At 43.1% G+C, this 16,542-nt stretch overlaps 2 protein-coding genes and 1 long non-coding RNA gene across 3 annotated transcripts in view; 2 read left to right on the forward strand and 1 right to left on the reverse strand.

The window, feature by feature from the left end:
* The window catches only part of LOC117959562, a 4,436-nt gene extending 641 nt beyond the window's left edge, over nt 1-3,795 (reverse strand). Inside the window, exons 1-5 of the mRNA XM_034896777.1 lie at nt 3,566-3,795; nt 2,480-2,788; nt 1,381-1,744; nt 1,107-1,280; nt 372-563 (exon numbers count right to left, since the gene is read on the reverse strand). Coding sequence (XP_034752668.1) covers nt 372-563; nt 1,107-1,280; nt 1,381-1,744; nt 2,480-2,779 — 1,030 coding nt within the window. The 5' untranslated portion in view covers nt 2,780-2,788; nt 3,566-3,795. The remainder of the gene's footprint in view (nt 1-371; nt 564-1,106; nt 1,281-1,380; nt 1,745-2,479; nt 2,789-3,565) is intronic.
* Nucleotides 3,796-4,501: 706 nt separating this feature from the next.
* LOC117959568 lies at nt 4,502-15,957 on the forward strand. The gene is made up of 2 exons (XR_004659966.1): nt 4,502-4,562; nt 13,207-15,957. It is a non-coding gene; the product is annotated as an uncharacterized LOC117959568 (long non-coding RNA).
* On the forward strand, nt 4,646-13,170 carry LOC117959561 (sorting nexin-18-like). Its single transcript, XM_034896776.1, has 4 exons — nt 4,646-5,951; nt 6,470-6,763; nt 7,621-8,003; nt 12,735-13,170. The coding sequence occupies exons 1-4, from the start codon at nt 5,173-5,175 to the stop codon at nt 12,959-12,961; spliced, it is 1,683 nt and encodes a 560-aa protein (XP_034752667.1). The 5' UTR covers nt 4,646-5,172; the 3' UTR covers nt 12,962-13,170.
* Nucleotides 15,958-16,542: the final 585 nt, after the last annotated feature.

The raw sequence follows: 16,542 nt of genomic DNA on the forward strand, positions 1-16,542 counted from the left end.
ACTACAGTTAGCATTATCTGTTTGCATACAGTGAAGGCAATGAGTCTGTTACCTTGTTTGACAGAGATGTATGCATTTGCCTGTTATTTCTGACAATTTCATAAACAAAAATGTCTATTATGCCTGAGTAAATAAAGCGCCACTCAAAACAGTAAAACATAAACGGGAGAGAAGCGCTCCTATTCAAGTACAGAGGGTCGCCGGTTCAACTCCCGGTACGGACCAAAGTACAGAGTGTGGATTGGAAGCTGGAGAGATGCCATTCACCTCCTGGGCACTGCCAGGTGCTCTTGAGCAAGGCACTGTACAAAATATTATTATATTATAACCACGGAACAACACTTGGTTAATCCTCTGTGTCATGTCCTTACTCCTGACTCGGGGGTTTTCTCCGTCCCGGCTCTTCTTGCTCTTCAGGGTCCGGCGGCGGTCCTGCAGGCTAAGCTCTTTTTCCTCAAATGAGTCAAACATTGTCGACGAGTCAAACCCGGCCGCCTCATCAGAAGAGTGCATGTGTGCACTTCCTGGTTCCATTGGATTAGAGCATCCAGGCCAGTTCTTCTCTGAAATCAGATAAAATGACTGAATTTGATACCGATAAAAAGTAATGCAGTGCTGCAAAAGAAACCTTTTTGCCACAGTTTAACAGTTTGGAGTACAGGGGAATTAGTTTTTCAATGACATTTAAATTTTTAAAGAGAGCTAGTTTACTGATTTATTTGACTTTCTTTTTTTTTTTACTACAACAATGATCATCAGCAGGGCTGGGACTATTCGTCGGAGTCATTGATTATGTAAAGGTCGCGTAGAAATCTAAAAAAAACATTGCAGACTTATGGATTCCTCCCAACAAAACGTTGAGAAAAAAGCTCGTACACATTCTTGTGTGGGAGTATTTTACTCTTAATGCCACGATGCAACAACGTGGTAGCCCGTAGACTTGTAAAATGATCCCTGTGCATAGGAGTCAATGTCGGCGGGGACGGTGGGTGAGTCATTTTGAACCCAACTCTTTTTTTTTTAAACCTCAAACTCAATTTAGTAAAAAAATAATAATGTTCATGTATACGTATAATTCTTGAGCGACAGTCCAAATCAAACTCTACCTGGCCGCATTTTGTCCTGCAGGAAGTCACAGATGAGTTCGGCTTTTTTAGTGAGTTCCTGCTGCAGCAGCTCTTTGTCCTGCTTCAGACCCGAGATGATCTCCGTCATGTGGTGGTTGCGGTTGCGTTCTGCACAAAGTAACGCTTGCAGCTTCTCCAGCTCACTCTGCTCCCCTGCAGCTTTACACACACACAAATAAAACACGATTTTATGATTCCAATCAAGACGTGCCGTCTCTGCAGGTCTTTCCAAGCATCCCCACATCAGCTGTACCTGCAGTCTTCTGTGTGGTCTCCGTGGCGGAGCTGGAGCCTGTGGTGCAGCTGCCTCCTCCTAGCAGGTTCATGTCTGGGTCCGCTACTCCCTCACACCCCAGATCCACTGCTAGCCCCATGCTAGCTATGTTAGCTGTGGTACCATAATCCTCTGCAGGAGTTGCTTCCTGCTTGACCTTCTTCCCAGTTACTGCTCCTCCTGGTGCCCCGCCTCTTTTCCTGGATGGGGGGGGCTCCCAGCCGCCGTCATCGTCTGTGGCCGACGAATCGCATCCAACGATGTCAAACAGCTGGCTGCTGAACTCCTCCCCCTCGGACGTTGCTTCGCTATAGAAGAGTTCACATGGCGGCTTTGCTGTCATCTGGATGTTATGAATGGGGGGGGGGGTGTGCCAGAAGAAACACTTTGTCAGACAGCAACTCCAACATCTCTTTTATTACAAAACTCAAAAGTGCTCATATTATGCTTTTGGGCCTTTTGCCCTTTCCTGTATGGTGTTGAAAATCTTTTTTGGGCATGTAATAGGATGCTGAAGTGAAAAAGCCCAACGTCCCCCCCCCGTCCCCCCCCCCCAAAGAGACTTACCATCTCTAACAGAAAACACTGTCCACAAACTGCTCCAAACAGCTCTGTTGTAGTCCAGCCTTTTCTTCTATGATAAACAAGCGTCACTTTGTAACACAAGTTATAATGCTCGCCTAGCTGCACGCCCTCATACTCTGCTTCGTAATGGCTAGTAGTGCTTTTGTACCTTTAATAAAAATAAAAAATTGCTAACAGCAAGAAGGTTCTGGGTTCAAATCCAGGAGTTTATATGTTCTCCCTATGTTTGCATGGGTTTCCTCCAGGTGCTCCGGTTTCCCCCACCATCAAAAAAACATGTACTAGGTTCTCCAGTCAAGGTACCGGCTCAGATCTGGAGTTGGTCCCCGGGTTATGTAAATGGCTGCCCACTGCTCCCTTGAGGGATGGGTTAAATGCAGAGAAGGAATTTTGCTACATGTATGTGTATGTGACAATAAAGTACCTTTACCTAGATACTGTTCACTTTAAAATGACACAAAACCAAATGAAATAGCTCAAACCCCTTCTTTACCTTATTGGACGGACGCCGTCCAACAAACCTCTCCTGGCCCTGGCTGGCATTGGCTGAGCTTCCGAAGCCGTTGCTATGGTCAGCGAGGGGCCAGTGGTACGCGTGTCCGGCGCCACAACTCCACACGGCGACAGGGTCGCTGTCGCCACGGGGAACAGGTTCCGGTGTCAGCCCGTTGCCGTGGGAAGCGTTGGCGAGGCACTCCAGGCTTGGGATGAGGTTGCAGATGGTGCCGTGGCTGTGAGCCCAGCGGACCAGTTTAGACAGACTCTCTGAGGTGGTCTGAACCAGGTCGCACATGATAGAAACCTGGAGAAGAGGGAGGGGAGAATGATGTATATGTTTGAAACAGTTAACACCCAGTTCTTTGGGACATGCCCACGAAGAAATTAAGATTTGTGATTCAACCGACTCAACTGTTTTCATTATACCAGAAACGCTTTAAAATGAGTTTTTTATTTTTAGTTGGTCCACCACCTTTTCTTTCCAGCACTGCTAACATGTAAAGGTGAATCAATTTAGTGTGTGACCTCTACCAATTCCAGCTGATCCTTAAGAAACTTCCCATAATTGTTTCTGGAAATAAACTGTATATATTGGGCTTTGTCTTCAATTAAAGTCTCTGTTTGTATGGCCAAAATCCCCCAAAAAACGACTGAATGGAAATAAGAGGATATATTGGTAAAATAGGAGAGTCTACATCACTTGGTACGTCAATAAATTGTTAAATAAAAAATAAATAAAAAAAGTCTATGATAAAAGCTGAAGCCCAACGGGATAATGACACTCTCATGTATGACAACGTAAAGCATCAAGGAACCACTGAATATGTCCTTTTGGCAAACAAAATAACTAATAATAACTAATTGACTATCCAAACTATTTTTTTTTTCAAATGTATAAAAAATATGTTATTATTAACATGCAACTCTCAGTTCCAACCACAATCAGCCTGTCGTCGGGGACAACCAGACATCTTGTGGCTCGTCAGCCAGCCGCACGTCTCCACATTTGTCTTCGGTCAAACCACAAGACACCAGGCTCCCCTCAAAGCTCCAACAGTGCAGCAACAGCTCTCATATTCACCTTTTTAAGACATTCCGCGGGTTTCACCTGGTCCTCATTTATTTCGCGACTGTCGACCGCCTCAAACCCGAGGCGACTAATAATCTTGTTATGGGGCAAAATAATAACGTTTGATTAAATGTAGAATGTAGCTAGCGTTAGCCTTCAACATTTGTTTTACATATGCAAATTGCCTAGCTACATTCGTTGTCTGGAAGGTTTAACAGCGCCATAATCTAACGTGAAAGTGTCGTTACTGCCCCCTGCTGGATAGGAGGAGGTACTGCAGCTCGTCTCGCTTTCACTGGGTGGATGATCAGTGCCCTCTAGTGGCGGGGTGGATCAACGCGCACAACACTGTTTAACTTCAATATATTATATTATATTATATTATATTATATTATATTATATTATATTATATTACATTATGTTATTTATGTTAAAGTATATTGTATTATATTATATTAGTTTGTGCCTTTACTTCAAAAACAGATTTGTTTGTGACCATGAAGACACTTAACAGTCACACTTAACACTTAACTTTACATGATACAGCAGGAACAAATGATCCTACACAAAAATTGATTTGTAAGTTGGCTGCATCATGTCAGTTCAGTCTTGTGTGTTTTACTAAAAACACAATACAGTTATATGTGAGTTGAATTGCTTGTATATACATAATATATTAAATAACAATAAGATTGTTCTATTGTTATTAATACTGTTATGTGGGAAGAGGCGTAGTTTTGAATTAGCCCACCTCGTTAAAAGTTCTTTAAATCAGCCTATATCTACTCCCTCTTTCTCATTGAAAATCCAAATTAAAGTTCATGAGTAGCCTACTTTAAATGGACTTTTAATGGAGAGATAACAAGCCTCTGTAAACCTGTTAAATGAATGGTTAATAACATTCAAAAAACGAAGAGACATATATATATATATATATATATATATATATATATATATATATATATATATATATATATATATATATATATATATATATATATATATATATGTTTAGGAGCTTTTAAACATGAGGTTAAAGGGTTTTTTCCGTGTATGAATCCAGTGACTTGACTAAACTTGGGGCTGGCTCCACCCCTCCACCCTCCGTTGGAGTCACCCAGTCCACTGCGTGTTAGGACTGATGCCTTTAACTTACAAGCATCTCGGGGAGAGGAGGGGAAAGGTCCTCCCCCAGGCTCTTATCTGGAGGAATAGCCTAATAAAGCGGCTACAGAACCTTCGCAAGTTCGTCAACTTTAAACTCCAACCGGCGTCTTTCCTCGGAGGAAGAAGAACTATCCCTTAAAGGCCGCTTTCCTCTGTGTTTTCCGACTTGGATTAAGTTCTGCATGGAAACAAATGATATGTGAGAGGAGCGGAGAGAGGAGGTGGGTGTCGGATAGACCTTCTTGTTCTTTAATGCATGAATCTCGGATACAAGCTTGATTTGGACCAGAGTGGAAGAAGATAAGTATAGAGCTGTTATTGCCACTGCGTGATCTAAATCTCATTGAGGTTTCAGACTTAAGGGGTTTAAATCAAAAGAAAAGAAAAGAAAAAGTTCTTGAAGCAACAAAGAAAAAACAACAAAAACTGATTGCCTGTTAGTACTAAGAATTATGGCGTTAAAGGCCAGAGTACTGTATGACTTCCACTCTGAAAACCCAGGAGAGATCTCCATATCAGAGAACGAGCTGGTGACTCTGTTCAACGAGGAGGAGCTGGAGGGCTGGCTGGAGGGGGAGAACAGCAGGGGGGAGGCTGGCCTCTTCCCTGCCTCCTATGTGGAGATCATCAGGGACCACATCACCTCCAGTACCAACAACAACGGCCTCTCCTCTCCCCAAACCAAAGCCCTGACGCCCACCCACACCTCATACACATCCTCGGACACGCAGTCTCCCAGAGGCCTCGGGGCTGGCAGCGGTGGCAGCGGTGGATGCAGCTTCCACCCCAGCCAGGGCAGCGATGACGACTGGGACGACGACTGGGATGATGCCTCTCCCGCGGCTGAAGCAGGGAAGCAAGGTCTGGGCAGCTCGCCCGCCATGTACCCGGTGACCACCTCGTTGCCCGGGCGGCGCGAGAGCAGCCAGCAGCAGCAGCAGCAGCAGCAGGCCAAGGGCTCAGCAACAGTGGGGAGGAACCTCAACAGGTTCTCCACCTTTGTCAAGTCTGGAGGGGAGGCCTTCCTGCTCGGGGAGGCCTCTGCTTTTGTGAAGGACGGGGACCGGATCTGCGTGACGATGGGGAAGCATGGACCGGAGTGGCAGGAGGACCCGTATCCGTTTGTGTGCACCATCGACGACCCCACCAAGCAGACCAAGTTCAAAGGCATGAAGAGCTACATGTCCTACGGCCTGACCCCGACCCACACCAATGTACAAGTCAACCGCAGGTACAGGGATATCTTCCTCTTCCTTTTCCTCCCTTCCTTTTCTTTCCTCTCTGGGGTTTCCAAACCTATATCTTCACCGGATCCACCGTCCCCCCATTTACTTAAAAATACATGTTTCTGTGGCGTTTCCTGTGGCCACAATTGTTCCCACAAAATGTGAAAAACAGAGCTGACTGGGGCCGATTGTCCTCTGGAGTCCTCAGGAATCTCTCCTTTTCTTTTCTGATATTCCCTCTGCACCTTTTTTTACATTGTGTCCCTGTCAGTAAGTCTGTCATTTCAAACCAACACTTAGGCCCACTCCCGTACATTTCAGATTCCACTTGGGCCTGGTGGGATGGGTGGGAGGGGGGGGGTACCGCCTTGTTTTTTCACTCCCTCTCACTGCATTTCCCTGCATTTACATCACTTCCCAATCTCACTTGTCCCCATTTACGGAACCTTCTCCCTCCCTTCTCACCCACTCGAAATGTCCCCAGTAAATCCTCCCTCCGGTCTCCCCTTGGTTTTCCCTGCAGGTATAAGCACTTTGACTGGCTGTACGCTCGGCTCGTGGAGCGCTTCCCCGTCATCTCAGTGCCCCACCTGCCGGAGAAGCAGGCCACCGGTCGGTTCGAGGAAGACTTCATCTCCAAACGGAGGAAGGGACTGATCTGGTGGATGAACCACATGACCAGCCACCCTGTGCTGGCACGCTGTGACGTTTTCCAGCATTTCCTAACGTGCGGCGCGGATGAGAAGGCCTGGAAACAGGGCAAGAGGAAGGCAGAGAGGGACGAGCTGGTCGGGTCCAATTTCTTCCTCACAATCAGGTAAGAGGCTGTGTCATAAACTGCTCTTTGTTTTGTATTACAAGCTTAGGAAAAGCATTGAGCATTTCCTGAAAAGCCTTGGTGTGTTGGATGTTAAACACGCGGATGATGACTTGTTGAACAAGGGCTTCTTTTTAGACTCACCTTTTTCCAACAGCATTCAACAATCATGCAAGGAGAAATTCATTGTCAGAAGAGGCGTAGAGACCGACATCTACACCGATAAGAGCAGGAAATAGACCAGAATGCACTGCTGCTAAAACACAGTTTTTTTTAATAAGGCCCATGGTCCTGACCTTCTTCTTCTTTATTACACGCTCGCTCTACGTCTATAACCAGCGAGTGAACGTCTCAAGTTACAGCCCAGTCTTTTGGAGATAAAAATGCATTCTGGGAAATGTAGGTAATTAGTAGCTGAAGTACAGGATGTCAGAGTTTCAGGGAAAGAAGGTACATCAATACCATGAACAACAACAGCACTTCACACAATGTTACAAAGAATACCAATTCATTGTGTAGAGGAGATAGACAAAATGATAGGAACACTAAGGAAAGCTTAGACTGTTAAATTGGTGTTCATAGTGTGTCAAAGAGGTATGAATCAAGTTAGTAGTGCGGGGTTACATCATAGTATTGTGTAAGCTATTCCTGTTATTTTGTAGCAAGACATTGTTATGAATTATCGTTGTTTCACCCTGCTTTATCTGGACACTTTCCTTTTACATAGGGAGTGCCTGATAGTGAGGAGGAGATAACAGAGGAATAATCAACAAAAGTGATAATGCTTCAATTAAAAAATAAAAATAGTAAAGGACTTTAAGAAGAAAGCAACAAGTCTTTTTGGTCCTTTTCTTCAGCACGCCGGCTGTCCCACTGGACCTCCAGGAAGTTGAGAGCAAGATCGAAGGCTTCAAGACCTTCACCAAGAGGATGGACGAGAACATCGTGGTCGTGAACGCCACCATCAACGAGTTTGCTCGCAAGCAGATGGCAGGGTTCAAGAAGGAGTACCAAAAAGTCGGACAGTCCTTCGCACTCCTGGGGCAGGCGTTCGAGCTGGACCAGCAGACGTACTCAGCGGGCCTGAACAAAGCCATCGCCTACACCGGCGAGGCCTACGAGGCGGTGGGAGAGTATTTTGCTGAGCAGCCACGCCACGACCTGGCTCCCATTTCTGACCTGCTGGACCTCTACAGAGGACACCTGGCCAATTTCCCTGACATCATCCATGTGCAGAAAGGTAGGGAAGTGTGTGTTTTCTTACGCTCTGAAATTTGGAAACATCTATGTTAGCCTAAATGTAGTCTCGCTTTGCCAGACCTCCTCCACGGCACTGTGGAGGGTCTGGCTAGGCCAACCAGCATTCAGGAATGGGAGAAAACCCTGCTCTGGTTTATTGGCATTTCTTTAAACCAATCAAAATCATCATGGGCTCTAAGCAACGGACAAAGCCTCGGTGCCGCTGGCAAATAGCCTTGGGAAGAAACTTGTTTTGGTGGAACACGTGTACGTTCAAAAGTTGGTTTAAGTCGTACAACAGAAAATTCAGATTGGACAGATAGTTTAGAGTTCAAAATTCCAATTCAAAGAAAACGGAAGATAACAGACATCCAGCCCTAAAGAGTGACATTTGGAGAAATTTCCATCGGCAACGGAGCAATCTCGGAATTGGAACGTTGTGGATATGGACTAGCGTAAATGTAAACACAGTGAGCTCATTTGCAACAACACTTTCATTTCTATTGGAAGTGGTATAAAGAGGCCTTCTGTATTAGTCTGTACTCTGTCTTTGTGGGACGTAAATTCCAAACATGTCATAGTTCGGGGCAGTGGTGGCTTAAAGATTAGAGAAGCAAGCTTTTAACCTGTCAGTTCAACGCCCAGACCGGCAGGATAGAAAAAATATCTGGGTGGGGGAAGTGAAAGCGCTTGTTCCTCATTACCACTACTGAGGTGCCCTTGAGCAAGACCTTCAACCCCAACCTGTTAGTGGCCAGCAGCTCAGACTGCGGTTGGGCAGCTTCCAGGTATGAATGTGGAACTGTGTGAATGTGATCAGAGTGTTACTGCAAAAGAGAGGCTGCCTTTCAGTGAACCTTCCCTAAATAAATGAAGGTAAAAAAAAATAAAAAATAGACAGGGGGGAGGAAATTGTGCAGAAGTATGGAAAAGGAGTTACTGACAAAAAACTACTTGCAAGAAAACAGATGCATGACCAAGCATGCTTCCTTTCACAGAGGTCAGAGGTCAAGGGTTAGCTTTAAAAAGAGCTGGTTGGGAATGAGCGATCAGGACTCTCGCTCATGGAGGGTTTGAATTAGGGCTGGGCAATATATCAATATTATATCAATATCGTGACATGAGACTAGGTATCCTCTTAGATTTGGGATATCGTAATATCGTGATATGCCGTAAGTGTTGTATTTTCCCGGTTTTAAAGGCTGCATTACAGTAAAGTGATGTAGTTCTCTGAACTTAGCAGACTGTTATAGCTGCACTATTTTTCACTTTTTCCCACTTAGATATTATGTCTATATTACTGATAATTATTTATCTGAACTCTAAGTGTGAAGATATTTTCTGAAAGCACCGATTGTCAACCCTAGAATATTGATATAGAGGTATTTGGTGAAGAATATCGTGATATCTGATTTTCTCCCTGTCGCCCAGCCCTAGTTTGAGTCCAGAGTGGATTCCATGAGGCCTCTCGCTCTCAGTGCCCATGTCGCAGGCTCTGTAATCGCTTCTGAAACAACAGACCCACACATTAATTCACTTGGATTGCAAAATAGTTAAAGATGTTTTCCAAATGCCATCCAGCCTGCAGCCTCCCTGTGTATTAATCACGTCAATATAAAGGCACATCATTCACAGAGACCCAGATTCTGACTGTTTCAACACATGTTTTCATTTAATCATTGTCAGTCTGTGTCAAAAACTGAAACTCATGCCCAGTCCATTGTAACACCCTTGGTACTGTGAGAGGCCGTACTTGCTCACAGGAAAAGACAGAAAACACACACGCACACGCACAAACACACTCACTCACTCACTCACTCACTCACTCACTCACTCAGACGTGTATAAAGGACTTGCAGGGGAGTTAGCTTCTTAGTTCCCAGCAGGTTGTGAGGGAGGAGGGAGTTTCTCCTGGCACGCAAAGTCCTGACGTTTGCCTAACCTAGAGGCACTGCTTCTATAGTCCGCTGAGCTCTGTTCTCTAGACACATTCACAGCTCCGAACTACGGAAACACAGTCTGAATCCCAATAGTCCCTGTGGCTGACAGGAGTTTCTACTTTGCGATTGACAAGTAACACATTGTTTTCATGTCCACATAAGAGAGTCTAACTTCTCCTGCACTGGAATATTCCATTCCTATTATGAAGTTATTTGAGTAATAAGCTTCAGTTTAAATTGACTGCTTAACTGCGTCTGAATTGAATATGAATGTGTTTCTTATTTGTATGAAATGGGACAGCGTACAGTAAGTGACGGAGCATTATGACTCAACCAGGCAGGGGAAACATAAACCCAAACCTTTACAAAATAAGGTCGTCATATCCTCAACTTGGACCACGTTAGCTCATCTTAACCCTCTAATCTGACTCAAACGTAACCAAACAAATATCAAGAAAACACATGCAAATGTTACAGGACATGATATCATCATTCTTGATTTCATAGGAACTCATAAATCATCATCATTCTTGGGTACCAGCATGTTTTTTTCAGTTCTCTAAATCGTATCCAACAATGCTTTGTGAGAAAACAAATGAGATTTGTGGTCGGAAGAAGATTAGTAGTCTTTTTCAAAATGTCTTTCTTTCATTTTTTTATTTATTTCCCATTTAATAAAAAAATTGATAGACATGAATTTAATACACAAACAAACCCAAAAGACCAGAAACATATTTTAGCGTGCATGCTAGAATTGATGAACATGTTTTATGAGTTACACAACGGGAGACACTGAATCAAAGTTCACAGATAGATCCAAGCACAGACTATGAGTAATCCACCACTGGGTTACTCAAGCCTTTTAGTCTGCTGAGTCCATGATCACATCCCCACAATGCAAAGTCTGCTCTTCTGTCATAGTTGTGAAATAACTACCTTAAACAAAAGATGGCTGGTTTGGTCAGTGTTTCCATAACACAGCGATCATTTTGTTGAAGGATCCTCACGGAGAGAAAATTGTTTGCACTTGCACGTGCAAATTATGAAGCTTTTATTCCAACTAAAAAACAAGGTTGAATTCTTTTGATTCAGCACACAAAAAAAAAACCTGACTGCAGGTTTGACATTTCACATAAACTTTCAGTCCTCGCTGGTCTACATTCCCCAAATATCCACCTGTGTCATAAAGCAGTTAACATTTCTCCAACAACAACAAATTTACAAAAACATGGCCGCATTGCAGCACGGGTTAGCTTGAAAAACAGCCGGGCTCTTAAGGCGGTCATCGTGGTTGACCTCAATGCCCCCTGTACAGTATCGACTACGCCGGTTCTGTCTGTGAGGTCCAAATGGCTACATCTGATTTAAATGAGTGGAGAGATTCCTGGGCCTCTTGTCCCGTGTTGCCCTGGGACTGCAGGAATGCAAAATGGAGCAGTTTTGGGATTAGTTTCCCCTCCTCCTCTTTTCTTCTCCCTCTTTTCCTCCTTCCTCTGTGAGCGAGCTGAAGAGTAGGAGGTTAAAGAAGAAGAGGGGAGGGCTGTGTGTGTGTGTGTGTGTGTGTGTATGTTTGTATGTGTGTGTGTGTGTGTGTGTGTGTGTGTGTGTGTGTGTGTGTAATTGTGTTTCAGATAGTTACAGAACTTAACAAATTTTCCACCAGCCATCAGTACAGGAGTTCAGATTATAGCTCTGTAATCGCCTTGGTCAACGAGGAGAGCAAAGTCCTAGTTAATTTCAGTTTGTTAGTGTACCTATTCAGGTATGGTGTGTGTGTGTGTGTGTGTGTGTGTGTGTTTGTTTTTTATTGCGTGTGACAGAGAGATTTAGAAACAAGGTCAAGACGGAGAGCTAGCTCATGATTTCCTCCACATGCTGCCATGTTACAGCCTTACTCTGAGTTCCTCTTCATCCATTTTTTTAAAGATCCAAACTATACTACTTCCCCCCTTTTAGTCTAGTTTAGACTAGACATTCTGAGTCATGACTTGGCATTGGGTAATTTCAAGGATCCTGGAAAAAGTATGCAATAACCTTGTTTCTGTAGAATGAAAAATGCCACGGTCAGCTTGGAGAGATTGCCTTTCTTCCCTTTGGTCTTTGGAACTGTAGGTTGTGCTTGCTTGTCCCAACGTTAATTCCAGGCAACCTGCTGTCACACTATCATCTCTAACTTACAGTAATGTAATAGATTGTTAAACATTGAAACCTATCCCCCCCCCTTTGTTACCAAGCTGTAGGTGGGGGATTTTTGACATACTGATCCATGGAAACGTACATTGAACATTTGATCTAGGGAAAAAACATTACTAATGATATACAAATCTTTGAAAGGTCTTTTTAAATGTGTCTTATTAAATAGAGATGGAGATGGGGAACAGAGGACACTGGGAACATAGATACCCTCTCCATGAGAGTGGTATCAAAATTCTCCTTTAACTCTCACCAAGAAAGCAAAATCAAGATTCAAGATTCAATCATTTATTGCAGTGCAAGTTGCTAGGGATTGTGCTCATGACAGGACATCAAGAGAAAGCAAAATCTAGGAAGAAAAGACAAGAAACTGTGCGAAAAGGCTGCTATAAACGAATATAATATATTACATTAAACATAAATATTACATATCTTGTAACTTTTTATGTTTTTAACTATGCCTAAGTTTTTACTAATTCCTTTGTGATTTGGTCATAGTTCTACTGTAGTTTTAGTTCAGCTCTATGTTTATTTGTATACTTGCCACACTTCCTCAATCTTCTTCCTCTCTTTCCCCTTCGCCCGCCACCTTTTGCCAGGTGCACTGACCAAGGTGAAAGACTGTCCGAAGCAGGAAGGTGAGCTCCACGACCGCTGCAACATCATTTCCTGCGCCACGTTGGCTGAGATCCAGCACTTCCACCGCACGCGCGTACGGGACTTCCGCTCGCAGATGCAGCACTACCTCCGTGAGCAGATCGTCTTCTTCCAGAAGATCACCACCAAGCTGGAGGACGCGCTTCAGAGATATGACGACGAGGAGTAGGAAGAGAGGGAGATAACAGAGGAGTTGGACTACAAAGGCCTTGAGGAAATGGTTTGGGGGGGGGGGTTAAAGTGGGAAGCAAATAGGGATGATTGTTGGCTTCGTCCTCCAGTAAAAGAAAAACAGTTTTGTCCTTTGAGAGAGAAAACCTTTTGATGTAAGGACGTCCTGGGGGTGGAACATGCATTGGAAGAAATATACTACACGTTTAAAAGAATATATATATATACAGTATATATATATAGATAAAGGCCGCTGGTCTGTGGAAAGACTTCTTGGATTATCCGGACGGCTCTGATTAATGTACCAGTAACAGGGATCTTGCTGACATACATCTTGCAACTCAGCAGGACTGCAACAGATATTAAAAACAGCTGTTCTGAATGTGATGGGTCTGCCTCTCCATTCCTGGTTTCAGAGTCACGTGATGTCTCCATGCCTCCCCACTTCACTGAAGCCCTCTGTCCGGGAACACAGTAACTCAACAGAAACGTAGACAGGAAACTCCCCAAACCACTTGAGCTGGATGTTTTAATGATTGAAAGGCAGGACTTAATGAATTTGATAATTGTTGTTATCTCTATATGTGTCTATTTTTACTTGAAAGACCTGTTCAGTATTGTTTAGATGGTAGTGATTGTTTGTGCATATGGAAAGAGGCAAAGCGGACATAAGTTGGATTTCATTACACCTTGAAGTTGGACCTACTTCTGATGTCTAACATTTCTCACAACTTGGATGCCCTCCCATCTTTATATTATAATTGGAAGCCCTGTGTTCTGTATTTGAGTTTATGCCTTGCCAGACCTAATTGATCTGCTTGTTTTGAGAAGTAGCTCCACAGTTGTATTTTTTTGGGTTTCTGCGGACCTTGGGTTATTAAAACTCAACGTCCACATCTGTCTCTCTGCTTTCCGTCAAACAGGAAAGGTCAAAGGTAAGCCACAGGGTACTACAGACCATAGACTGTATTAACGAAGTGGATATAGCTTCCAGGTCTGAAAAGTAAAGCCAATGAGGAAGTACCTTAAACCTGCATTCTATCTCATTTCCAGCAGGAGGGGACGGGTTGCAAAAAGAAGTAAGTCCAATTGAGTAAGTCTGGTTGTATAGACATCTATGAGAAAATAGCCCATGCCTTAGGGCGGGGCTGCCTTGTGATTGAATGCGTTCGCTACCACTGCAACCTGTCAATTCGGATAGAGGCTAGGAATGCATAACCATGGCAATGGTTATTATGTTTATTAATTTAAATAGCTGTGGACTTGTTTTTGGGTGCTGTCCGAGTTTTCGTCTTAGAACTTTGACCCTCTCACAGTGTGTTTCAGTTCATCACAGTAAAACATTTTGTTTGCCAAAAAATACCATGTTCAGTTGCACCTTGCTAACCAAGCTAGCTAGTGCTAGCGTTAGCTGTTAACTTGAGGGAAACATTGCTGATTTTCAGGCAGCTCTGTATCATTGCAGTACATGCAGATGAACCAGATGACGTACTGTATGTCAGCCGGTTAAAAATCAGCAAATGTTCCACCTTACGCGTTTAGCTTAGTACAGCGCCTTTGAAACAACGCTGGCATAATGCTCCTCCCCCAAGCTCCACCCTCCTGCCAAATATGGTCATTTCTGGTTCCAAAAACCAAGATGGCGATGGCAAATGTTACTCGAGGCTTCAAAACAGTAGTCCACAAGCTAATGGGTGACATCGCAGTAGCTACGTGCACATCATTTTTACAGTCTATGGTACAGACACTTTAACACGATGGATGCTTGAAGCTTTGAATCCAGATCTTCCAGCTTAAAACCACAGTGTGTTTGCTTTTTCAGTGATTCATACAAAATTATTATGAGGGCATAGTTTTGTTTTATTGTAAAAAGACAATCTTCGCGAAGATCTTTGTATTTAGTTCAGCCAATTCTGTCTTGATGTTTTTTTGACTGCCACCTGAAGGCACCAAAGTTGGACATTTCCCAATTCTACATAGTGGCTTTAATGACGGTTGCTCTTCTCAGTGGCCAATGCTAATCTGCTACTCTAAAGCATTTTTGCTAAACTAATAAGTAACCCAAATAAACTCATAGAACTGTTTGTTGTATGTCCCCAAAACATCACAAGTATTTTGACACCGAGAGGAAAGTTTGGGATCTGGTGAATATAACCAATCAAAATTGACCATAAAGTAGATCACTGAGATAATTAATTGAATGCATTACAATGATTTACACCAGGGGTCTTCAACGTTTTTTTAAGCCAAGGACCCCTTAACTAAAAGAGAGATGGAGCAGGGACGCCCCATTACTTAGATTTTATAAAATAAAAGTAAGATAATAAACTGTGCCTACAATAATGTGTAGGGCCGCCTAAAGCCTTTATACCTTTTTGCACAGAATACTAAGCTATTAAAATAGCCTACTAATTGTGGCATTATTTTATAAATCATGTTTAAATGTTAAACATACATGTAGCATAGTGAATCCTTAGGATAATCTGTGTATGATGACATTAGTGACTACGTTACCTATGGGCCAGTTAGCAGTGAGGATTTATGTTCGCTAATTGGTTGGATTCATGTTAAGACTTTTCTTTTTCTTTTTTTTAACTTTCAAAAATTAACAATAATTTGGAGGCTCCCCTGCGCTGACTCTAAGGACCCCCTAAGGGGGCCCCGGACCCCTCGTTGAAGATCTCTGGCTTACACTATTTAGTGCTGTAAATGTTACACTCGTATAGAGTTTTCTGGTAAATGTGACGTCAGGTGTGACTTATTCCTCTCCTGGGATTTTACTCCACACAGTTTATGATAGGATACACCACCAGCCCGATTGCTAACAGTGTTCTTCACAAACATGTAATCCACTACGATGAAACTGTTTCTTAACACTTGTAATGTAACACATCCGAACAGCATTTCAGTAGATAAATAAAAGTAGAATTTATTTCAATCATTTATCTGTATTGTTGACTGTTGTCCTCCAATATAACTTATAGTTCCACTTGACCCCTTCTGTGTCTTTCATTGTGTTTTAACCAATATGTAATGTTTTGCTTATCTTCAACATATGTATATTTAGTTTTTGAGCGGTCACTCCAATGCTATTTACGATTCAGAAGTCAGATTCAAAGTCAGATTAGAACCCATGTCCTTAATATTACTTCCTTTTTTTTTTTTAAACAAGACACCAAATCCATCATATCTTCCTATTTCCACTTAGGTTAGCCTAGTATGAAAACAAATCTGGATTCTGTACGTGTTTTCCATGCAAAGCTTTCCCAAAGAGAAGCATGTTATCTGTAGTTTCTCCTGTGGAGGCAGCAGCAGCCCACTCGCTGATATCTGACACCAGAGTTCACAGACTGCAGGTCAGGTTACTGCAGTCGCAGCCTCTTCATTATTTAGACATGCTCCTTTCTCCCCTCCTCCCTGTTTGCTTCTGTACTGGGTCCCTCTAATCATTTCAAATTCTCAGATATTCTGAGCCAATACAATTTAATCCATGAAGATATTTTAAAGATTAGGCTTTCTAAGATAATTTCTTCCACTTCATACAAAAAACAAAACAAAGCTAGACGTATCACAACGGGA

The sequence above is a fragment of the Etheostoma cragini genome, chromosome 16 (genome assembly GCF_013103735.1).
Source record: "Etheostoma cragini isolate CJK2018 chromosome 16, CSU_Ecrag_1.0, whole genome shotgun sequence".
Taxonomy (NCBI): domain Eukaryota; kingdom Metazoa; phylum Chordata; class Actinopteri; order Perciformes; family Percidae; genus Etheostoma; species Etheostoma cragini.